At 36.4% G+C, this 26,863-nt stretch overlaps 1 protein-coding gene across 1 annotated transcript in view; it reads right to left on the reverse strand.

Annotated features, from left to right (window-relative positions):
• Positions 1-26,863, reverse strand: part of SEMA3D (semaphorin 3D) — a 155,337-nt gene that overhangs the window by 5,501 nt on the left and 122,973 nt on the right. The window contains exons 11-16 of the mRNA XM_036247468.1: positions 21,629-21,851; positions 19,077-19,165; positions 17,280-17,321; positions 14,340-14,497; positions 11,555-11,619; positions 5,320-5,459 (exon numbers count right to left, since the gene is read on the reverse strand). Coding sequence (XP_036103361.1) covers positions 5,320-5,459; positions 11,555-11,619; positions 14,340-14,497; positions 17,280-17,321; positions 19,077-19,165; positions 21,629-21,851 — 717 coding nt within the window. The remainder of the gene's footprint in view (positions 1-5,319; positions 5,460-11,554; positions 11,620-14,339; positions 14,498-17,279; positions 17,322-19,076; positions 19,166-21,628; positions 21,852-26,863) is intronic.

Raw genomic sequence — 26,863 nt, forward strand, 5'->3', positions numbered from 1 at the left:
TTTATCAAGCTGGTGACATAGCATATGGTGTGGGGTTTTTTTGGTGGGGGGGGGTGTTTAAAAGTAAAGCTCTTTGAAGGTTAAGGTGTGAAGTATTATTAGCAACGTTACATGTTGCTGGAGAGAGGTGATTTTCTAAAGGCTTTATTTCTGTAATTCTTTTAACAGAAAATGGCCTGTGGTTATTAGCAGGACAAAGCAGGCAACTTCCTTTCCAGTTCCTCTCTAGATTTCCTTTCATAACAGGTATTCTTGCTAATGTTTAAACTGTTTAATGTGGCTTTAAAGACTGTCACAGCTGTGACTCACTACGTTTTACTGTTCTCTTTAATCTTCTGACAGGAAGAAATTATGACTTTGATTTCACACAAACGATGCGACACTTCGTCCTTATTTGGCTATTCTCTTTTTGCATCCTGTTTATGTTGTTGTACTCTGAAGTCTGGTTCCCTTCCCTTCTTTCCATACTTCTGCCCCCACAGAACTCAGTGGCACTGGCATTTCATTACTCCGCTGAGATCCTTCACCTTTCCTTTCTTCCATGGAGTGCTTCATTTTTCTTTGGTTTTTGATCTACAGATATAAAACTTGCTTTAATAAATTTTAGGCTTCCTGGATTTATCTAATGTCTTTTAGATTGTTTAAGTGATTTTTCTTAAAATTTCAAAAATATGAAATGGTGTCTTTAACAAAATACATTTTGAATGATACATTTTCATAGGACTTTTGCAATCTAGAGCTAGAAATCTGTGACCCAGAAATTAAGTGGTTGATTAACATTTGCCTACTTTACATTCTCCTTCACTGGAATGCTTTCTTCCTATGCTGGACTAGGATGCATTATGCAGACTATATCTCGACAGTAAAATGTCAGCACAGTCAATTTAGAAGATTCAGCTCCTCGACAAGGAGATAATGTAATCTCTGGCCACTAATTTAAACTCGTGGAATTTTCTCCACTCTAAAAGTGATAAGTAAAAACTGCTCAGCCTTACAAATCAAAACCATGCTTGAACTGGGATGAACTATCCATTTGCTTAATGTGAACAATGATAATATATTTGGCATTATTAAATATAGATCTTCAATGAAGGGCAATTCATTTAAAACGAGAAGAGTATCATGGAAAGGGACAAAGGACGTTTCGGTACTAAGCAGCAGGTAAAGGTCAGGGGCTTCATTCTCTGCTAATAGCAGCCTAATGGTAATTCCTTCGCAGATAATTCACCTGTCATTTCTTTCATAGCTAAAGTATTGCACATGTCTTAGAAGTGACTGGGGCTTCAAGAATATCTCCTTTCTTCAACAAACACAGAAGGAAGACATTTAAAAATAGTTCTGAGACAACTGGCTCATTATTTTAAAGAAAAAAAAATTATACATAACTAACTCCTACATTTATGTAATATATTCGAGCAAATGTAAATATAAAATGTATACTGCAATTTTAAAAGTAAAACCATAAAGTAACTAGAAAATATATTTTTTTCTGTTTTATTGGACAAGGAATTTTTGAGTGTAAATGAGAAATCATATAGATGTAAATAAACAGATTTATATAAATTATAAATATAAATTATAAAACTTTTGCTAAATTAGAAACAAAAAGTTTTAGCAATAACAGTAAAAAAAGTTACTTCTAATATGTATATTAACATGTTAATTTATATATATGTGTGTGTATATATATGTGTGTGTGTATATATACATGGCTTCATAAAATAAATTTTAAATACACTGATGTAAACCAAGCAAATGATAGGGCAATTTACCAAATACAAGTGAAATCAATAGCCAAGAAACATGAGAGAGTAGTTTACATCCAGTAGTATTAAAAGAAATAGATATTAACACAATATAATATTTTTTCATATCAAACTGGTAATGATTTTCTTACATTGCAATATAAAACTTTGCCTCAGGAGTTCAGAAAAGGCACAATATAGTGATTTTGATGGGAAATCGGCAATATTCAGTTGTCTATCCCAAGCCATAAAGACAATTGAAGCCTTTACCTCGCTTATTTTTCTTCTAAGTGTTTGTTCTAAGAAAATAGAGAAGCCCTGGCCGGTTTGGCTCAGCGGTTGGAGCATCGGCCTGCAGACCAGAGAGTCCTGGGTTCAGTTCTCACTAGGGGCATGTACCAAAAAATAAATAAATAAATAAAATAGAGAAGTAGAGAAAACTTTCTATATAGGGAAGTTGATTACTTTTTTTTGAGAGAAAACATGAGCTATTTAAATAAAACATGGAACATTCATGGGTAGCTGTGGCATCAGGACACTGGGGTGGAGACAGGAAAAATACGGTATTAAAATTGAATGACAAGAGAAAATACACACAGCATAATCGTTAGTGGGGAAATGCTGGAATAGACATCAAAAGACAGTATTTGTGCTTATCTACACTTAGAGGTCTCATAGTTCTTTATGTGTTACTATACTTTCAAAACCATTGATATTACTTGTATACTAAAAAGAACAAAATAAAACAAAGACCTACAAAGAGAAAAATGCAAATATTTGAAGACACTCTATGAAACATTTTAAAAATCCACAGATAAAAATACTACTGTAAATGGCAAGAGGTATTGCCTCTTTCATTCATTAAGATCCCAAAAGTTCAACAGAAGCCTGGGGACTGACGATTAACTCGCCAGTTATAGCATAAACATCGGCCACTCCCAGCACAGCTTTATAAGAAAGTCAGCAGATAACTGACTTCTGACCTCCCAACAGCACCCAACTGTGAAACAGCTCAGTAAGGAAATGTTCTCCCCCTGGCAGAGAAAAACCTGGTGACAGCCTGTGTGCCACAGGAGATCCTGGTCCTCCCTCAGGCTTATTTTGAGTGGAGGAAAGATTCCAAACTGTGACCTTCTTGGAAAGGAGCAGAGGTTTCCTGCTGGGAAAACATTTCAAACCTGGGCTGGATTTTGCCCCTTTGCTCGGCTCAGGAAGCAGTATGGCAGAACTTGGACTTTGTGTGACTAGCTATTTACGAAGATAAATGAAAATACCATTTGAAATATTACAGCTAAGATATTTTTAAGTAAAATCCAATAAATATACTCTTTCTGCTCCATTGAAATTCATGGAGCATGGTACCACCGTGACTGTATGATACACTGTTAAAAAGTAAACTAAAGTAATACAAAGCCTTTCAGGAATATGAAAAATGTAAATTCAAACATGCACAGTCAAATGTTGTATCTATAACTGGGAGATTACCCCAAGTAAAGTACCATATATATTTTTTAAAAGACATTAAATTTACTATGAAGGAAAAATTATTAAAAATTTTTATTTAACTAAAAAGAAACGATCAAACTTTATTAACTAAAAAATTTTAAATACTGATTTGGGATATTTAAAAATAAAATATTGTAAAGTATCTAAAAGAAAATCTGCATGTTAAAAAACTCAGATAACATTCTTCTAATTTTTCTGTGATAAAAAAGTGAAGGATTTATATGTTGAAATTAAATAAAGTTCTATGGCAAATAATATTTCAATATATACTGGCAAAATAGGACCCTTAAAATAAACATATAGTATAAATATGGATATGTCATAATTTTAGAATTGATGGATGTCAGAAATAATAAAGAATTAAGTTTTATTGGAGCAATCTGACATAATAAAGAATGAAGTTATTCGTTTGGTATTGTGTCATTACTGTGATATAAAATTTATTCTTCAAGATCTTCGATGAAAAGAATGATACTAACTTTTTAATACAGGGTGGGACAAAAGTAGGTTTACAGTTGTGAGTATGCAAAACAGCTTATTCTTGTATTATTATTTATTAATTATTGTATTATTTTTCATACAAAAACTGTAAACCTACCTTTGCCCCGCCCTGTATAATGGTGGAACATATCTGTGAGCCAATTTGCTATGATAAAAGTTGATTCTCCTACTCCAGAGTTTCTTAATTCAGCACTACTGAAACCGGGGCCAGATAATTCTTTACTGGGAGAGACTGTGCAGTGCGGGATGTCTCACTTAGTTGACCTCCACCCTCTAGCACCCTTCACCCTCCCACCCAGGTTGTGGCAACCACAATGTTGCCCAATGTGAACACTGAAAGCAAAGTCCCCAGAGGTTGAGAACCACTGTTCTGTACTGATGTTTAGTTGATTACATATACTAGTTTAAATGTTTATAGACTTATCAAGGAGGCTGGTATCTTAGAGAACATTTGGTCACCTCCTTATATGACAGAGAAACTGAGTGTTAGAGAAGTTACAACCTGCTCATAAATCCTCAGCAGTCAAGCTGAACACATGATCAGTGCTATTTCCTGTTTTACACATCCTCCCTGAGGGTGCCTGCAATTTTATACGCGTACTTTACACTTGTGAGTAATCCTTTGCTTTGAAATTCACATTCTTTCATGTATTTTTCCATTTTATTTTCACAATAACTTTCAAATTTATTTTGTTCACGTTATAAAATCTGGCCCACAGGGGTTCAGTGCTATGACCAAAGGAATTCGGAATCCTGTGTTCATTCCATTCCTCACCGTAGTGTCCCCAGATGCATGTTGGGAATTTTAGAACTCTAGAGTGAGTATCAGTGGTTTTTTAGGCACTGAAATAAAAAAAAAATCTGCCAAATAAATTTTGTTTTATGAAATTTAAATAATATTAATACAAGATTTCCCAGACTACCCAAACTCATCCCCTTAAATTCACATCTTTAGACCTTACAAAATCTCTTGTGATATGTTTCAATCACACATGTGTTAGAACGGAACCAGAAAAAAGTCAAAAGACAAATAGAACATCCATATTACTTTTCCCTCTGCTGATTTCATTTTAATACATATGAGTGAAAATGTACATATGTCCAGATACTTATCCAACTATTCATAAGATATCTACAGTATTTCATTTCTTTTTTATACATACTTGATATGCTTCATTTATGATTTAAACTGAACACAGTTTGAGCTAAGATTTAGTCATTGTGCTATGGTGAGGAGAAATATTGTGTTTTTGTTCTTGTTCAGGGAATTGTTCTAATGTATAGACAATCGATGAGAAATAAAAACTTTAATAAAATATATAAATTTCTTTTTAAACATTCAGTCTGACTTTAATATATATTTAATAACACATTTGCATTAACTTGGGCTATACCTATCCCAAAGTACCTTTGGTGTTAGTGATTATAAGCTGTTATTTTTCTTTTTATCAAATAGTGATGAGAGCACCATATGGTACTAAAAGTTGAACATCTCTCACAACCAAAACCTGACTTAAGTTTCATACCATTTTCCTCAAGGTGAGCTTTTTTGATGACTACGACCTACCTCCTCTCGGTGTTCCTCTCCTGACCGCTGGAAATACCACTTAATAGATGCTTGTTGGGATTTAGGTATACATTCCAGAAAAGTTGAATTAAATTCAATGCCAAAAATCACCTTTTCATCAGCAGCTTCATGAGTAATGCCTGGAAAGCAAACATGGAATAGGAGATTAACCTTGACCTGATTTTAAAAGCAATGGGAAAATAGACTGATTTAGAACAGATGCCATGGGGGAAGGATTCACACACATTATTAAAGAGAAAGGAAATTCATGTTATAATATTGTTACCTAAAAGTCAAATACTATCTAATACACTGATTTTTAAAACTCTATTTCTTCCTTGAAATGTTCACTCTTTCTTCAGTGTATAAAGTATTTGCAATTGACTTTTTAAAATAAGAATTTACAAGATCTAACTCTAAATGGCATGAGTCTTTTTCTCTGAGCTGAAATGAATAACAATTAACATTTTTTAGTGCTTTAACACCTTTTAACGTATATAAAATACAACCAATTTTTTAGATAGTTCTGGAAGAGCAGTTTACCTTTAAAGAGAAATTCTATCATAAATTGGTCCACAGAGCTGACCATATAACATTAAGAAATTTTGATGTCAGAAAAGTAAGTACAGTGATCTATACTTGATGCAATTCTGTAATGATGGTAACAAGTTAGATTCTCCCATACTCAAAACCAGGACCTTATCTATGTTATCTAACAAAATACAGGGTAGGGTAAAAGTAGGTTTACAGTTGTATGTGAAACAGAGCTTATTCTTATATTATTATTTCTTAATTATTGTGTTATTTTTCATACATAAAACTGTAAAACTACTTTGCCCCACCCTGTATGTTCTCTTTTATTCAAAGAGGGATACTGTAGCCCAACATGCACTTGCTGTAAGATGGTTAATGGGAGGCTAAAGGAGCGGTGTCTCAGACACCTTATCCTCGCAAATCAACTGCAACCATCTGAAATGCATTCCATCCTGAGTACCCAAAGGCTGTGTCCCATGTGTGATCTAAGATCTGTAGCTCAAATTTGATCAAATAAAAAATGACGGCTATTCATCCTGGTCCAAACATGCACTTTTTCATCGTCTGTTCAGATGTCTCAATTCTGCAGATGGGCCTACTTAGCATTTTAGGCATACACCAGAGTACGGCTTAAAGGACCTAAGTGAATCCTCAATCCAAGCACAGAAATTATCAGCAAATGGCATGAATGCACATCCATCCATTGGTTAGGCTTCTTTTCAAGAAACTTCTTTTGAACTTATTTGTGTTTTACCAGCACCGGTTAAGTGAAGCATGCTGACACCATTATGATCTGTTTGTCTATGATCTAACCTTCAAACTGTATGGATTCCATTTGAAACCTGTAATATATCCACTATCTCTGCCAACTGAACAGATTATAACTACAATTTTCACACTTAATAAATTCCTAATGCACCGAAAGATCACTAGTGGCAATCTGGAAGAGAAAGACGTGCATCATTTCATAGTAACAGATACCATTTTCCTGAGCAAAGGGAGTCCATGAACAAAGCAAGAAGAATGCAGGTTGATTGTTAGCTGACCGTTAAGGGCTCAGGAGAAACCCAACTAGACTGATTCAACTGAAGAATCGGTCAATTTAGTAAAAGATAAATTAGTGAAACCAACTAATAAAGTGAAATAGTGAGCTGACTGCATGAAATGAATAAAAACAGTGACCTTTGGTCACAAAGTCATTACTTTGACTGGAAATAATTATATTGTTGCCTCCAATACTTTTTTTTTTAATTTCTAAGTTTTAAATTTATTATTTTAAAAAATTTAAATATATATATGTATGAATATATGAATGTATAATACACACACATACATATTATATAATATTCTATGAGTATCAATTTTTAAAGGTGCAAAAGTTGTTTACAATGTTTTAAAATAGCAGAATGTCTCTTCATTAAGAATAAAATAATTTTAAAGATAATAGTTTAATCTTCCAGATTACAGTCAAAAATTTTTTTCATCATGAGATATCTGAAATATTTCTTTATAACAAATATATGACATGCCACTGAAGCCATATATTTAATCACTTCAGCAAGACTAGATGTGTTTAATATGGTTAAATACAGTTCATCTACTGCATTATTGATTTTATGCATTAATAGTCACGTGGTATCACAGTATACAACAAAGTAATAAATAAAGCAGGAAGGAAGGATTTACTTGCCAATTATTCAAGACTTAAGTAAAGTACAATACATATATGGTGAATCATAAGCAAGACATCTCCTTTCTTCTTTACTACCAGCTTTTGTTCAAATCTGACCCCTTTCTCTCAAGATTGAAAACGTTGTATTTTTAAATGCCCTCAATCTCTGATTCTCACAATTGAGTCTCTATCTGACTTCACCTATTTCAATTGGTTATCTATATAGAAATCAATTGTTTATATATTTAAAAAATGACTTTTTACAGAAATACTAAATGGCTCCTTTTCACCTACAGGGTAAACATAAGCTCCATAAAATAGCATGGGGATCATCACAAACTTACCACACCTATGTAAGCTCTTTTTGATTTTAGGTATCACTACTTTATAAAATATGACTCTCTTCTTAAAACAAAGCTCAAATGCTACCCATCTGAAAATCCTTCCCTTTACCCAAGCATTACACAAACTCCCATATTTCCATATTGACATGGTGTTCGGTGCTGGGGATGTACAACTGACTGTGACAGGAAAATGTGCTACCCTCTAGAAAGTTACATTCTAGTGACAGAGACAAAGTAAGCAAGTGAACAAATAAAAAATACAGTATCTGGTAGTGTGATGCAGCACAAATAAAAATAAAGCAGCTTAGAGAATAAAGGAGAGAAGGGTATTTCAGATAGGATGGTCAGGAAGGGTGTATCTGATAAATAACCTTTTAAAGCATAGAATTAGTCTGGCTAGTGTGGCTCATTGGTTGAGCATCAACCCATGCACCAAGTGGTTGTGGGTTCAATTCCCGGCCAGGACACATGCCCAGGTTGTGGGCCTGATCTCCGGTGGGGGGCACGCAGGAGGTGACCAATCGATGCATTCTCTCATCAATGTTTCCATCTCTCTCTCCCTCACCCTTCCTCTCTCTCTCAAATCAATAAAGAAAAAATAAATAAATAAAAAATAAAGCATAGCCCCGGCCGGTTTGGCTCAGCGGTTAGAGCGTCGGCCTGCGGTCCTGAGAGACCCGGGTTCGGTTCCCGCTAAGGGCATGTACCTCGGTTGCAGTTTGTCCCCGGCCCTGGTCAGTTGTGCGGGTGGCAACCACTCGATGTGTCCCTTTCACATCGATGTTTCTCTCTCTCTCTCTGTTCCTCTCTTTCCCTCCCACTCTACCTGAACAAAAAATGAAAAAATGTCCTCGGGTGAGGATAAAAAAATAAATAAAGCATAGAATTAACTGATGTGAAGATGGAGCTGGTGGACCTGAAGAGTTCTCCAGGTACAGAGGACACAAATGCAACACAGCTGAGGCAGGAACCAACTTGGTGCTTTTGAAAGCGAAAGGCTGTGAGTGAGCCATGCAGCAGTGATATGAGGGAGGGTCAGGGCATGTATTCGGAACCAGATCAAGTACAGTTTTATAGTCTGTGGAGCTTTTACTAAGTGTTCTAAGAAGCTAGCAAAAGACTTTGAGTAAGGAAATAATATGATCTGACTGAAGTTTTTAGAAATGTTACCCTGGCTACTGAGTGGGGTGTAGACTGAGCAGAGGCAAGCAGGGAGAAGCAGGGAGACGCGCTGAGCAGATGCTGGGGAGCAATGGTGGATTGGGTTAGGCTGGCATCTCCGGAGGGGACACAAACTAGTTGTGGTCGCAGAGCCATAATGCCTTACTGAGAGGTTGGTGATAGGATGTGAAAGAATGAGAAAAATAAAGATATGACCCTCGCTGCTTTCTGACCTAAACAGTTGGGTGAATAGTAGTGCTATTTATTAATAGGAGAAATTCTGCAAAACAGGCAAGTTTTGAGAAGATAACAAGAATTCTTTCACAGATGTAATTTCAGATGATTTGGAGGCATCTAAGAGGGGTTTTTGAGTAGGCATATGAGCATACAAGTCTAGCACAGAGAGAAAGTTCAGAACTAGATTATGAATTTTGAAGTCTGACAGCACTGGCATTGAGGTATTAGGGTGTGAATGGGTAGAGACGGGATATTCAGATGGTGGGGTGAAAAGAAAGTTAAGAACACTGAGAAGGAGGAAGATAAGAGGGAAAGGGGAAGATGTAGTGCCCGGAAGCATAGGGATGTTGGGATACCATCCGGGGAAATAAAAGACCCTGATTTCTAGTGTTTGTAGTGTAGTGTTACACCTGATGTTCTTGGTGTAAAAATGCCCACCGTGTCTCATTCAAACTACTAATGATTTAAAACCAGCTCACAGATATCCTAAATGATCAACAATCAGTTCTCATGGGGCCATAAGAACCGGCTCCAGCCCATCACTCCACAGAAGTCAAGTAATAAAAGTGTTTCAAGAAGGAGTTAGAGGCTGATTCCGAAGACGCTGTCCCAGGGGTGTTCAGAATCAGATGCCGGCCGGCTAATAAATGGCTCTTATTCAGGGGGAAAAAAAAAAGAAGAAGGAGTTAGAGATCAAGTGAAAATGGAAACTGAAAATTAGACATTGGATTTGGCAAGGAGGAAATTGTTGGTGACCTTGATAACAAACGGATTGGGCACAGTGATGAGGGTGATTAGAAAAGCATGTGTGAAATGGGTTATAGCAAGAATTGGATATGGAAAAGTGGAGAAAGTAATTGTAAGTGCCTGAGGCAGCAACTGTGTTTTATATATCTTCATATGATTTATCGTTATCTGACATAGCATATATTTTACTAGTTTTTATGCTTATTGCCTGATCCCTCCCCTAATACACACTTGCATATAAGTTCCATGAATGCACAGATTTTCTTTTTTTGTTTGTTTCTTTTATAAATTGAATTTACTGAGGTTACATGGGTTAATAAAATTACATAGGTTTCAAGTGTACAATTCTATAGTATATTATCTGTATATTGCATTGTGTGCAGATTGTTTTCTTCTTGTTCACTGATATATCTACTTCAATACCTGTAATATTTCCTGATAAATCTCATATGTGCATGCGCAAACCTGTACACTTAGCACACAAGTGATGATTTTCAAATACAACAATGAGCATGGCAGTGAGTCACATACATATCAAAATGAGAACTCAAAATACAATTCTAGGCCAGAGCTTATTTTTCAGAAGAATGAAATTACGAATTCTAAATAATTGTTTTGTTAAATTATGAAAACACTGCTGGATCATAACTTGGGGACTATAAAATTAAGGTTGTTTATTCAATTACAGGATGGTTACTAACAATGTGATGAAGGGTAGGCAGTTCTCCAGCTATGTGAGAGTGTGTGTGTATGTGTGTGTGTGTGTGCACTTATATTGTCTATCTGATGGCAGACCTTAACAGTGGAAAGTAACTAAAATTCTAGAATATATAATTTTATAGAATTTTCTCTGTTTGCATACTTATTCAACAAATCTCCTCTCTATTTTCCACTCTGTAGTTATCATATTCAGATGTTCAAATTTCTATGAAATTTCCTTTGAACTATCCAGCTTCTGGTGATGTCTCTTTTTGCCAAACTCCCTTATCACTAATTGTGCCTTATGACATCTCCCCAAAGAATTGTAGGCGCTCTAAGGAGTTTCTTTGTCTCAAAGTATACTCGAGACAATTACATGCACAAGGAAGTCATTAATATTTACTGATTAAATGAGGGCCTGAATAGAAATAATGCGTAAGTTACCTAAGACTTCTTTCTAATAAATGCCTAGCCTACACTTCTACCAGACTTTTCTGTCAGGGTCTCTTGGAGTTTTCTCTAAATGTCCATATGTTTTAGACTATATCCTGCTTTATCTCTAATAGCAGTTTTCAAACTTTACAAGAATAGATAAGGTAATAAAAAAGATAAAAATTAGGATTTTAAAAGACATGAAACAATATAACAAAGGATTATTCACTTAAGCATATGGACAGGGTGTTGATTTATTAAAATCCCCGGCTGCTTTTCCAGAATATAAGCATTACACAACATGACATCTTCCTGCATAATAGATGTTCTAAATCATATAATGAAAATACACACAAAGACTAGGCTTAAAGTTTTAAATGAGAGAAAAACATATTAAACAGATACTTACTGTCTTCTATGTCCCAGCACTGGGTGATTGGGTCTCCATATTTAACATCCTGGCGTCTAGCTCGCCTACGGAAAAGCGATGAAACTGTTTCGAACTTCAAGAACAATAACTAAACTACAGAAAACGTACAGCTAACACTAGTAGCAGTGTCAGAACAGAACTATGCTTATCTTACCGCTCAACTGAGATACAGATCAATATTCTAATTACTATAACATTAAATCAAAAGTTAGTAGTATAGAGTCTTTTTTTTTTTTTTTTTTTTTTTTATCCTCACCCGAGGATATTTTTCCATTTTTTGTTCAGATAGAGCGGGAGGGAGAGAGAGGAAGAGAGAGAGAGAGAAACATCGATGTGAAAGGACACATCGAGTGGCCGCCACCCGCACGACCAACCAGGGCCGGGGACAAACTGCAACCGAGGTACGTGCCCTTAGTGGGAACCGAACCCGGGTCTCTCTGGACCACAGACCGACGCTCCAACCGCTGAGCCAAACCGTCCAGGGCCTGGGCTGAATCTTATTAGGGCAATAAGATGATCTGAATTTTATTTAACTACTACAGTGTTCTTTTTCTCTGATTTTTTTACAACAAAATAGATGATCTATAACTATAATCCAGGTTTTATATACATGAAATGGAAGAAACCATCCCTACCCTAGTTTTTAATCGGTCATAGGGAAAGCAGTAAGATGTAAAAGAACCTTAGTGGACAGGAAAGTATATACAAATACAAAACACCTTATCATATGAAGATTCAGTACTAAACAGATTTGATTAAGCAACAGGTTAAATACTGCCACTTGAAATAGAAGTACAAATTTGATATGGTGTGAAAGGCTAGATGTTATTTGTATCTGCTGATAAGTATTTCACACTGTTTTCTGATAGTAGCAATAATAGTAAATATAATAAATAATGGTTTTGTGCATTATTGTCACATATTTTGTATGACAAAAGAAAAAATTTCTAACTTATACAAGTATCACATATTACAATATATCTACATTTGCTTTGGCTATTTTATATTTCCACTTCAGAGATCGCAGTCACAGCAAACCTTCTGCAATACCTAGAGTATTCCTTGCAGGCAATACTGACCAGATGACAACCCTGTGCAAGAGTCATCTATTGCACACGCGTCTTGGCTCATGTGGACAACGCACTCGCGAGGGAAAACCTCACGGCGGCATGTCTGCAAGATCACAGATACAGTCTCGGGAAGTACAAGAAGAAAAACTTATGATGGCATAAGGTACATAGGTCAAGAATGTTTTTAAATCTTGACTTCTTAAGCAACAGGGTCAATTCATCAAACTGAAGGTTTATTACCAACTAATGAGCAGTCTTGATTTTTAGCTTGTAGAAAAGAAAAGCATTCCCCAAATACTTGCTGTGATGAGTATATTCTTGAAAAAAATCTGTAACAAAACGTTGGTGACTTTTTACTTTCAACTTGTAATAATCCCCACTCACACTTAATTCATAAATTTCAAGGGTTATAAACTGCCTCCTAATTTTACGCAGTATCTACTATTGTACTATACCTTCAAACTGTGATTCCTGAAATTTGCAATTTGACAAATCAGTAAAACTTCAAAAGAAAAAGTGCATAAGTAATAGTGGAAGTAACATACATTCACTTGTCATCTTATTTTGTTACTAAAGACCTAAAGATTTAAAAAAAATATCATATACAATTTGCTGACTTTGTACCTAGAGGAAAATATATTTTGACAATACTTTAGAAAATAGTGTATTACTATATTGCACATTTTAAAAATAATTGTATCGTAATATATTTAGCCAGCATCAGTCACTGATGGGCAGTCAGGTTCTGGCCATTAATTTTGCTCTTGTAAAAAATGCTGAAATGAATGTCATTGAACATGTAACTTTGTGGTACTTTTGCTTGTGTGTGTAGCATAAACACCTAGCTGGGAATTATTGACTCAAAATAGCATTGTTTTTAAGACACATAAAGCAATGAACTATAAATAGTGGGAAGTATTTTGATGCTTAAGTATAACTGAGTGGCAGAAATTGGGCAAGTTAGAGTTATTATTATAAAAGGACAATTGTACAGTCACTGGATGTGCTATGGACTGCATGTAACTCACACTTTTACAAACATATATATCTACACGTGATATGAAAAACAATGATTGCATACATATTTAGAAATACGAAAGAAAAGATGGAGGAACATGGAAGGAGTAAAGTAATAAAGAAAAACAAACTTTCAATGGTGTTTAACATTGATGAAGAAAAAGAATTTAAATAATTTATCAGAATTTTAAACCGTTCCACATTTCAATATAATGAACAAAATAAGCTGATGAACAAAAAAGACCAAGAGACATAGAAAAAAGTAGGGTTCAGACTGACAAACCTCAGAGGAGGCAGGCAGGGGGAGGGAAGATAAACAAAAAAACTTATATGCATGTATGCATAACCAATGGACATAGACAACAATGCTTGGGCGGGGATTGGGAGGAGGGTGTCTATGGGGGAAAAAGGAGAAACATCTGTAACAAAAATAAATTAATTAATAAAAAAGAGTTCCATATTTCAGAATTTCAAAACATTCTTTTTATTCTCCTTCAAATTGTAGCGTTTTGCAAAAACTATAAAAGACTATATATTTTTTAATTTTAATATTCCTACTGTGGACCATCTTTTCTATATAATATTTTCACTTTAATTGAAATGATAAGCCAAGGTGTTTGTGTGAAATATTCGTGGTATAGAAAGGAAGGCGTCCCATGAGCTACAAGACCTCTTACCTTTTTGAAGTGGGTGTGTAGCGGGAGCATGCAGCTCCATCCCAGGCACAATAGGGGTCTCTGGCAAGACAACAGTCCGCGCAAGCTGTCCCGTAAGTGTCACATCTGTGCAGTGAGAGCTGAACCAATCCATCTTGGGAACCAATGTACAATTGTTGCTGCAAAGCAGGCAAAACAAATGAATTAGCAGCATCTTTCAAACGAGTCTTAAGAACTTCCCTTTCTTGAATACCACATCACAGATCTAAATCTACCTCCTCGGGTGATCTGCCCCTAAAAAACACTTGTACAGACACATAACAAAGAGTAAGATAAGTCGATAACTCTACTCCTGACAGGATGGTGGTTTGAAGACCTTGACACTGAAATGGGCAGCATTCTATGAGGCTAGAGTAACCTTGGCAGTAATTTAAGAAGGTTAAAAACCAGCTGCTGGACTGAGGAATTAAGATGTCAAATTCCTCCTCAAGAGTTGAAAATGTTCCTTGGTCGAGTGTACCAAGCACACGCGCTACAGGCAATGCTGCTGGTCTTCACCGGACACGGTTTCTTACATAGGAGATGACTGGGAAAAGTTAGAAAACTTCCCGGTGGTTTTAACTAACCATTTCATTTGCTAATGAAGTATATACTAATCCTTGAAGGAAAATGGGTTTTCCGTGGGAGAAAAAGTATTTGGTATCAGTGTGAAGAAAGTAGTAGGGAGACTTGAGGAATGCCATATCACAAATAAAAGGCTCCAGGGTACTGAAAAATTCAGCAAATAAAATGACCTTTTGTAAATAAGTTCTTAAAATAATGCACTGCTCCCTCTATGTATTCATTTGGGTGTATATGGTGGTGCGGAGGGAGTAGGGGTAGGGCGGTGTACAAGTTAATAAGCCATAGTCTGTGCCTTCGAGAACTCACGGTCAACTCTAGAGGACCCTTTGAAACTTTATATGGAGGAAAAAACCTGAGAAAATAGATATTGGTACAAATAACATACATGTACTCAAACTACAGGAATCTGTCTTATACCTCTACCCCATTAAACTGTCAGTTGAGACTTCCTGGTGGCTAAATACAATGCATATTTTTTAGTATTTGTTTTACTTCAATTCTCTATAGTGTTCAACACTAAGGACTTGAAACCCTCTTTACTTTCTCTGGTTCTTCCCCTTTATTTCTGTCTGACTTCTGTTTCCTTTGATGATTCCTTTCTTTGTATTAAATATTGGGTTTCTCTCTTTTCTCTTCTCATTTCCTTACCCTTCTTATTGTACAAAGACTCAGAGTTATCTTAAAAACAAAAATGTCGACACACTGATTCCCCCAAATCTGTCCTCGTGACCCCATCCTGGCACAAACATGGGAGTTGTCTTTAAATCTGTTCTCTCTCCTTCAGTGTGTCACCTTATTTTTTCCATTCTCTCATACAGAACTCTCTAATCTATTTCCTCTTCTGCCTCTCCCGGCCACTGCCTTTGGTTGGGTCCTCACCATGTCTTTCCTGGATTACTTATAAGTGTCCTAATATTTCTGCTGGCTTCAGCCTTGTTTCCCCACAACCCCCTCCTCTCACCCAAGCTTCAATCCATCTTCCACACGGCCACACCAGACTGATCTTTCTGAAAGGAAAATCTCATCACCACCCGCTTCTGATCCCATTGTCCTTAAATACAACTGTTAAACATTTTAGGAGGACATACAAAGATGTACCTCTTCTTGCTCTGTCTTATTTCCCCAGATTCATTTCTAGCCCCTTGTCCCTGGAGCACACATATGTCCTTTGCTCTAATTGTACAGAAACTTATTAGAATAAACGATGGCCTCTTGCTCTTCACACCTTTTCAAACGTTCTCCTCTTCTACTTGGCACCTGCTTCCCCACCCCATCTGCCTGGGTATCTACCTGGTTAACTGCAACACCCTTGGTGTCTCAGGTTACATAGCTCTGTTGGTAGCTACCTTCGCTGCTCCCCTGGCTTCTTTTCAGACTAGTTCCCCTCCTCTGTCTCCCTAGCACATGCTTCCACTGTTCTTGCAGGTTAGCAGCTCCTGTCTCCCAGCTCCACAGGGAGCTTCCAGAAAGGAGGGTTGTGCCATTCCTGCATTTCTGACCCTCCAAGGACAGCAGGAGGCCTCCAAGAACTAAATATTGAGTGAATGAACAAATTAACAAAAAATATTGAAGAAGAAACCTATTTAGATCTTTTCCATAATAATCCCTGGACCACACTAGGCATAGTTGTCCAAGACAATTTTAACAACACCTTAATGTTGAACATATTGTCACATGACTTTCTTAAACTTTAGGGTCCATATAGAAATGGGAATGCAAGTCCTAATCTCTTGAATCAGTTGGGACTTGGCATATTATATCCAAGAACTGTAAAATCATATTAAACATTATTGTTATTATTATTAGATTTATTTTACAGTTATAATGTACCAGCTCTCAGTCTAAAATTTTGCATTCAGCATCCTATTTTTTAGGAAGTAGATATTATTTTTCTAACTTTGCTGTTGAGAACATTTATTCTGGGAGTCAGATATTAAATGATAGGTTGGAGGTTAACTGTCGGGCTAGTTACCACCCCAGTTCATAGTCTCCCTGATTAAAAACCATTTTTAATGATTAGGGCTGATACTCTACATGAATTACTTTATGGCCTTGACAGAAAGACATGCTCATGAGACTACAAAAGTGAGTTCAATTTTCAAGAGCCAAAGGAAGGAAAGAATATATTGTTCGATTAATGAAATTAGATTTCATTTCTCCTAAGGCAAGGCTGAAACAATAGCCTTTCATCAGTTATAAAACAAACACATACTCTAAAGCTTTTTCTATTATTTATAATTTAACTTCCAATTTCAATGGATCTTTCTTAAAAAATAAACTTTAATTCAATCATCCTGTTGCTTTGTGGTTAATTTTTACACAAAAATTAAAAAATACCTGCTTCAAAGACAACTCCATGTTCAAGATGATTGATGAGTGCTGAAAAAAGAAGTTAAATGTTAATAATCATTAACAGTCTTTTAGAGTAGCCAGTATGTTGTTTTATCTTGTACCAAAGATCAATGAAGGACACTTCAAGGCTCTGTTACATAGGAGAAGAAAGGATCATAATGTTTGCTATTTCCTCTCAGTGGGTAGTGATTCCACCTTAACAGAAATTTTCAAAACAGTTCATTTAAAGTATCTTATTGAAGAAGAATCATCTCACTGTATGCAAAACACTACATTGAAAATCGTTCCCAGTTACCCACAAGGTTTCTCCTTCTAAATCCGCTTATCTTAACTGCTTCCATATAATTCAAACTCGTGTTGACAAGAACATCTCCATAATTATTTATTACCTCTTTCTGCTCTTACTTAGATCAGTAGTTGAGAAACTTGTTCAAGTAGCAGAGTTCTGAAGAGTTATAGAGCTCGTTGTGGATGACCACATTCCTTACGGAAGATGCCGATGCCCAGGATTTCTTGCTATGAACTAGGGCTGGTTTATGTGCAGAAAAGATGGCTCTGTGCATGTGCTATACAAGCAGAAACCTGAACACCATGGCCACTGAACTAAAAAGGATGGAATGCATTGATTGTTTATCCATCTGTTTATCTTCTAAGTTCATGTCTCACCAGTCAATATTTACTAATTGACAAACATAGCAGATGTCAAAAAGTTCAGAAAATATATGAAGGAAAAACTTTAAAGCGAGAAAGTTCTAGTCAATAACTTTTTGTTATATATTAAAAAAAAAACAGGTTTGTTATTTTATCTTAACAGTGAGATCCAAAGAATTCCTCTTGACACCTGGAGCTACGGAATGACTCTTACTCTACTGTGCCTATCTGTGCTGTGGGGCTTCATTTTTGGCCTCTGGATTCATGTTTATATTTGACATCAGCTTCTTCTTAGGAACAACCCAAGATTTTGTTTTTGGTAGATGCCAGATAACAAGTCTTTTTCTTGTTAACTCCTTGACCACAATTATCTTCACAGTGTAAACAGAATCTGGTGGAACTCAGCATGTTAATTAACTGGAGCCCCACAGTGGAAGGTTCTACTCTCTTTTAGGATAATAGATATTTACACGGAAACAGTCCATTTCAAGAAACTGTTTCAACAAAAATGTTATAAAAAGCTCAGCATGTTTTTAAAAGCTCTTCTAAGAAACACAATTTTATTTCTAATGTTATTTCCAGAAAATAATTTCATATTAAATTTCATTAAGGATCTACAAAGAATGCCCCAACTCAACTTTACTGTTAAAAGTCAAAGACATTTCCCAAATCTGGAGAGCCATTATTTTAGATCTACTAACTCTTTGGGTGGGTGAGGGGAATTTAACATACACAAAGACTTACTTTCATGCAAACTTTTATTTAAAAAAACAAAAATGTCTTTACAGAAAAGCAAGGGCACATGAGAAAACTCTTCCAGTTTTCTCAAATTCAATTGTGAAAAAACTGAAAAGTAAAATTGATAAAGTGGAAAAGCATCTGGACAGTAAAGAGATCCAAGCTTCACCCACTGTAGCAATTTGGCCAGAGGCTCAGAGAACGCAGGAATGGGGGGCCATCCGGGAGCCTGGGAGTCAGTGGTGTTCTACAGGGGAAGGTAAGTCTTAGCCCTAATTTTGTAAACTTGCTTAAGAAAAAGTAAAATAAAGGAGTTATTTGCAAAGACTTCTCCTATATCGAAGCCCCTAAGTTCCACCATGTCTTCTCCTAGAACTCTGGAGGAAATCTTACCTTGAATATCTGCAACTCCTCCAATACTACCTCTTCCATATTCCACTTCTCCTTTGAAATGCTGACAACTTTCAGGACCGTTCCAATGTCTGAAAAAAATACATTGCCCATGACCCTGCTATTTCTCCTTCAGTGTTCAATTGTAAGCATACTCCTAGCAACCTTCAAGTGACACACTACATTTTCTTTACATGTCTTTCAAGGAATCAGATTAAATAAAGCAAGCAAGAAATGAGGCTTAATGTGTAAGATTCTCCCTTTCCAAAATAGTATAGATTTTATCTCATAAAACATATATTTATAAAGAAAATATTAAAAGACATGTGCTTGCAGTATATTCTAACACAAGGGATATGTATGTCTCATTTAAATATTAGCTGAAAAGATAACGAAAATAGAATAACATTTTAAGACTTAATTTAAAAAGTTAAATATATTAGAGTAAAAAATTCTCTTAATGTAAGAAATATCTATTCAGTAATCATTATATTCAATTTGCCACAAAAGAAAAGATATATATATATATATATAATATTAACAAATAAGAGAGAAATCATTGAAGTTATTTACATAAAGGAAACTGTAATTCACTTATCAAATGTATTTTATATACAGAAACATTATTAGTGGGCTACAAACTAAAGTTTTGTTTAAAATTATTTTAGTTAAATTTAAGACTATTAAAAGGTTAATAATATAGCCCGGCCTGTGTGGCTCAGTGGTTGAGTGTTGACCCATGCACCTAGAGGTCACTGGTTTGATTCCTGGTCAGGGCACATGCCCAGGTTGTGGGCCAAATCCCCAGTGGGTGGCATGCAGGAGGCTGCCAATCGATGTTCTTGCTCACTGATGTTTCTATCTCTCTCTTTCTCCCTTCCTCTCTCTCTAAAATCAATAAAGAAAAAAAAAATTAATAATATAAACCAAAAATCAACATTTTGGAAAGGTGCCTTAAATACAGAATCTTATACTGAAGTTCCTTAAGGTAGCACACTATTACAGAAAGGTAATCTAAAGAACATTTTAGAAAAAGAAAAGAATCCCATTTGCAAATTAAATTATGCAAAATAGATGTTTTTAAAGTTCTGAGCACTGGGGTTGAGATGGATCAACATGTATGGTAATAATCTCATTATCACATATTAGTCTAGATGATTCATCTCTGTTTTTAAATGACTCTGGGATCTTTAAAAAATATTAAATGTAAATTTTCCAAATGTCACAATTGAAAATCTATCTTAGTATCCCTGTAATTTAATCAGTAAAAGTTAGGTAGTACCACCTAGTGGTGGAATGGCATTTATTACACGGAAATGTTCAAAATTTAGGAATGAGCTTTGGATATGTAGTAAAAATTAAGTGGCAAACTCTTTAGAATCAGTGACAATCTAATTATTTCAAGTGTTGATGTTTCAACAGAAATCTCTGTAGCACCGGGTACATCACTCCTTTTCCTTGGCCTTGGTGTTGCCATCAGCAACATAATCAGATTCGACTAATTTCCTGACAGCTCTTGGACTCTTGACTCACAGGCTTCCCAGTAAACCCTACTTCGGTAGAACCAATATAGCTTTAGGATAAAATTATTCAAAGTTGTTCAGTACTTCTAGAAATCTATTCCATTAAAAATGTTCATTTTGTGAAACCCATAAATTTCTACATTACGCAATGCTTGATCCATTAAATTACATACTAAGATGGGGTGCTATTGTATTAATGATACATGTTATATTGTTAGATAATACCTTTATTTTTGAGACATGTTAAATAAGCAATAGTTCTCTTTCTGGAGAAAATATATTTTTTATTTTATAATTACTGAGCTGGCAGACAAAGTAATAAATAAATGAATCTACAAAATTTAAGGGTAAGAAAAAACACCTCCAAGAAGTTTCTATTTAATGAGTTTTACAAAGCAATGCTTAACTATTTAGGTCACTGATTCTCAAAACTGGATGAAGGATCCTTTGGGGCAGGGCTTATCAAATATCTCTGTAGGGAAAGGGAAATGTGAAGGAAATAAAGAAACACTGTTTTATCCTACTTGTTTAATTTTAGTCTATAGTCATTCCACAAATATGTATTGAGCACCTAATCTATAGTAGACACATTGCAGTCATAATAAACAAATATTTTGAAATCTCAAATAAAGACTAATGGAGGCTAGGAGATATTTATAATTGTCAATTAAGAGCACTGTGTTACACAATTTTAAGAACTACTAATCAACAACTGACCACCCAGAAGGAGATGCATCTACCCTTGTCTGGAAAATTCCCCAGCAGGGTCATCTCAAAAATCTCTAGGTACTTAAAACCCAAGAAAAGAACCAATGACAAAAAGAGGCAGGTGTGGATGGGGAGAGAAATAAGGGGTACTTTTCCTATAAATAAAGATTGAGACATTTGAACACAACAGCAAAAATATTGACTAGACATTAACTAATAATTACTCATTTTGTTTTTTTTTTACCAATAAATAGCTTTGAAGTTTTTGTGTTCTTTGTATACTAAAAGAAAAATGCCTGGGAAGAAAGGCATGGTCTAGGGTACCTGTTCCGAGAAACATCACGTCGTACTGGCCGTCCTCCGCCACGACGTGGTCCACCACGATCTGCGTCAGCCTGTAGTCCACGTTGATGCGCTTGAACGTCGGCGCTCCCGCAGCTGGGTACACCGGCTTGTACATCACAGGGTGCCGCTTGATGAAACTGATGACGTCATCCGGGAAATCGCGGGTGGACTTGATCAGGGGGTCATAGGTTTTGCTTGGACACTGAAAAGAAACGAGGGGAGTATTGTTCAGGCTCATGAGAGATCTCCCCTTTCTCCTAATAAAAAGGCTGGTCACTGATCATACTAAAGGAACGGTGGACAAGATCAATGTGGAATCCTTTGTACTTATACAACATGCAGTTTACCTCGATATTATAAATTACAGCTATTCCTCTGTATTTCCTAAAGTTTACATAGCAAGCTTTGTTCTTATGAAGATTTTATTTCTTATAAAATGACATTTGAGTCGAAATAATTATGAAGAAAATAATCCGTAAACATAGGACTATGAGAAAACTTTATTTTCAATTTCTTTAATTAGTTTAAGATTTGTTTTAAATTAAAACCATAATTATAATTGGTGTGAACAAGTCAGCAGCTCTTTCTCCAAAGGACCTGTGGAACCTTCTCACTTTGGTCTGAAACTGCCTTGTGCCGCGTAGCGCCCACCAGTTCAACAATGAGCGCGCCCTGCCCCCTGGTGGAGAAGAGAAACATTAACATGCATACAAATGAAATGATTTGATGTCTTGATCCAAAAAACATGAACAGACAATTACTTTATAATGACTTTTTTAGTACATAGCTCCACTCCTAAATCTATTTTATAATTTCAGTATATTGTAATTTAGTAAGTTACTTCAGAATAATTCTGTTATCACATTTGAATTTTTTCTTTTTTTAATCCTCACCCAAGGACATTTTTCCATTTTTTGCTCAGATAGAGCGGGAGGGAGAGAAAGAGAGAAACATCGATGTGAAAGGGACACATCTAGTGGTTGCCACCCGCACAACCCAACCAGGGCCGGGGTCAAACTGCAACCGAAGTCCGTGCCCTTAGCAGGAACCGAACCCGGGTCTCTCCATACCGCAGGCCAACACTCTAACTGCTGAGCCAAACCAGCCAGGGCCACATTTGAATTCTTAATGAGTTAAAATACTCATTTAGAGTAGAAAACTGTGTATATGACACAGGCATGGAGAAGAAAATGAGTGACATTGGGAAAAGCTTTTAAAGATGTGCTGCTTTTTCCATATTTTACTCTTTGACAAGTTGGAAATAATTTGCACTGAACTGAACCATTTATACTAGGCTTTAATTAGAATCCTGTCAAAACTTCAAAATATACCACATTTCTTAGTCAAAGCACTCAGTAGGGTCATTCTCAGGGAACTGAAGATACTGAAGTCACAGTACAAGACCCTGGCCCAATATTATACCAATGACTCACTAAATTAGAATAAAATATCAAAACAAAAAAGTCGTACAAAGACATCTGTTAATGATTTTTTAAATTAATTTGAAAATATCTATATCTTCCACCCCCCCAAAAAAAAACCAACCTTGTATATTTGCTCTTAATAAACTGATATTTTCTTGATATCTATTGATTTGTCCCAGATCTGCACCAAAGAGGTTAGAAATATCCTAGAATACTAGTCATTTGCTAATTACCGAACATATTTTTAACTGGATGCTGATCTAAAGATCTCAGTCTGTGTCTGTAGTCACTGCTTCTAGCACTTAGCCTCAGCCAAGTGCACTGTCGACTCTGTAATGGAAGGAACCCCATATTAAATAGATTAAGCTGCAACTCAAAATGGATATGGAGCTCAAATAGTTCAAAGCTCTTGCCCAATTAGAGGCTACATGTTTGAGGCTCAGTGAAAGGCAATTTATAGTGGGCTTATAGCTCACAATGCCTGCAGTACAATCTGGTTGGTCTATCATTAAAATCAAAGCAAAAGCAAGATTTTGCCTGCATTATATTTTTGAAACACCCCTCCAACTTAAGGAAAAAAAAACAAAAAACAAAAAACAAACTCTTTTGACTTTGCAGCTGTAGTTATGCAGTAGCCAAAATTTCAAAGGAAATAATACGGTGACATTGATGCCACAGTGTCTGGTATCCAATTTTCAAGTAATTCGAAATTTTAATGTGAGGAAATATAGATGAATGAAGATATGCACATTTAGCAAAGAAACAAATATGACCATTTTCCTCATTGCTCACCACTGACAAAAAGGTTTAAGTGTAATAAAATCTAAGAAAAAAAGGAAAGAGGGAAAGCCTGGTTTCTATAGACTATTATATAAAATGATCTTTGAAAATGTATGTTTTTTTATGGCAGCTTTTCCTCGTGGCATGCTGCCAGTGTTTGCATAAGATCCTTTTCCTCGAGGTTGCCATGCACGGTCTCCCCGGGCCCGTCTCCACTGTGCCTTCACAAATGAAAGTGATTTGGTCGAGTTGCTCCCTGAGGTTTAAGATAGTACAGTTTGAACAAAATATTGTTATTGTAGTACATTAAAAACCAGAAGAATTTTGTCTTTGATATCATAGAGCTGTGTAGCATACAGACCTAAAAATAACTTGAGATGTCAAGCAAAGGATGCAGGTAAGGGTAAAATAGGAAAGAAAAATTACAGAAAGGAAAAAAGAGAAAGTGTGGGAAAATGGTGCATCTGAAGCAAAGGAGCATATTCAACTATTTTGTTTTAGAAAATCCTAGACAATTTTCTGGTTGCAGCTTTACATCCCAGGTATTAAAAATAAAGTGGATTTTTCTCTGTATGTATATACTTTTCATTTCTACGAAGTAACATGGTCCATCTGAATATACTGTACAGGTCCATTTATTTCTGCCTGCAGCTTTCTAGCGTTAGTGCTTGACTTCCACTAATTTAGCTCCTATGACTGCACGAAACAAATCAAAGAGCTGATCTGTGTCTCCACCTGCAGTTTGAAAACTCTAAGATAGGTTAAAATTTGAAGGGGGAAGAAAAAGAGCAAGTAACAGAAGTTTAAACATCATTATCTTGCTGGAAATAATACCGGCAGAAAAGTAGAAGAGAAAAGAGACCTAGACAAACCGCGAGATGAGAGGGTAGACCCGACAGCAACATGCCACGGTTCAGGGCCCATCTCCCTTGGCTGGCGGCCACAGCTGGCTAGGTGTGATCATGTATGTTATGCTTGGCAGATCTGTGTGTTTGCAGAGGGCCTTTAGTGGAGCAGTGGGAAGCAATGGATAAAAGGAGAAAAATGGTTTCTAGCCAATGGGAGAACTTTGCCCCTTGGCCAGGCACCAGACAGCTGTTAAAAGTTTTCTCCCCCTAATGCTTCAGGCTATTCTCTGCAGGTTGCAGTTTCCTTAAATAAAAAAAAAAAATCTTCCATGAGGGAAGAATTGGCACAAGGAAAAAAACTAAACCAGGCTTTCTTTTCTAGCAAACTGGGAAAAAGAAACTAAAATGCAAAAAAAAGTCAGATTTTTATTTATAAAGTAAAAAAAGGCAGATTAAGAGGGACCATCCTATCCCCGGCTTATTCATCTCAGAATCAGTTTATAACAGCTACGGACAAAGAAAGACCCTGTATTCAGTATCAGAGATGGAAAAGCCAGGGATACAAATACAGAGGTGAATATGCTCTCTCTCTTTAAGGTCCACGTTCCTTTTTTTAGAGGAATTTCTACATCAGAAAAAGGAAAATTATGTTGAATATAGTAAGAAGTCTGGGATTTGGAAAACCTCATTTTAAAAGTGAATGTCTGGCCTTGGCCGGTTTGGCTTAGTGGTGAGAGCGTTGCCCTGTGGACCAAAGAGTCGTGGGTTCGAGTCCGGTCAAGGGCACATACCTCGGTTGTGATTAGATCCGGGCCTGGTTGGGGTCGCCTGGTAGGGGTCGTGCGGGAGGCAGTCATTCGATGTGTCCCTTTCACATCGATGTTTCTGTCTCTCTCTCTCCCTCTCTCTCCTTCCCACTCTATCCAAAAAATAGTGGAAAAATGTCCTAGGGTGAGGATAAAAAAAAAAGTGGATGTCTGCTCTCTGGAAAAGAAAGTTAAAATCAGTTGCCTTTCATCATTTTCAACAAACACAGTCTGCACACGGCGAGAGGGAAAAAAGGTGATGTCTTGTCATACACCCTCTTCCATGTAGTCCGGGTTAGAAACTTGGAGCCAGGAGGCCCGATTCTAGTCCTGCCTCCGATTCTCCCTTCTAGAATCAAAAACCTACAATTAATAGGATTAATGTTGTCCTCAGTAATTTACAAAAGTGATGACAAATAGTTTGTTATCCAATAAGCAGGAGGCCAGGCAGTGAACAGATGTTGAGGAGAAAGGAAACTGTGAATGTTTATGCGATAGAGAGGCACATATGAGCTGGTGACACATAGAATGCGATTTCCCTGAAGTTTCCCACAGATTTTAAACTGATTGGGAAAGCTGACCTAAAATAAAACACTGTGAGCACACACCTCAGGGGCACAGTGAGGAGACTCCGAGGTGACGGCAGCATGCTCCTTGTCCCCTGTTCCTCAGCCCTGTTGTCCGAAGACTCTCACAGCCTAACACTCCACATCGAAAGGAAGTTTGGGACACAATTTTCAAATTAAGTATGTTTCTTTGGCCAGGCACACCTATGTTTTGAAGTCAAATTTCAAACATCTCTTGTCTACACTTTAACCAAGAAAATCCTTATTTAATGGGGCCAGCTTAGGTTACAACTCAGATCTAATTTAGGAAATCAATGAAGACTTAAAATTCTGAGAATCGTTCGCCCTCTAAGAATATGTCATTGTGCAAAAGCCAAATATTTTTAGTGGGTCAGGAAGAGAAACAAGGCGCCCAAAGAGTTTTGGAGCTTGTGAGCACCATGGTCATCCGTGTCCAGGGTGAGCTGGGATTTCTCAGCAATCATTCTTGTTCCGGGTTGAGCACCATTACAGATACGCAGTCTGCTAGACAGACGAAGTTACTGATATTATTTATCACTCTTTGATGATGCAATTCCTCCAAGATGTGCTTTGTGGAAGCAAAATCATAAACCAGTCTCAGTAAGGCCATGATGATTGGACATGATAAAGCAGAAGATGCCTTTCTAGAATGCGCGGATATGCCAGGGCACAGGGCTGGCCCACAGTAGCACATCTGGCATGATGAACTCTCCAGTGGACTTGGACTCAAAAGAACTTTGCGATTTTCAGTGTTTTTCATAGTGTTAGA

The sequence above is a fragment of the Molossus molossus genome, unplaced genomic scaffold (genome assembly GCF_014108415.1).
Source record: "Molossus molossus isolate mMolMol1 unplaced genomic scaffold, mMolMol1.p scaffold_m16_p_7, whole genome shotgun sequence".
Taxonomy (NCBI): Eukaryota; Metazoa; Chordata; class Mammalia; order Chiroptera; family Molossidae; genus Molossus; species Molossus molossus.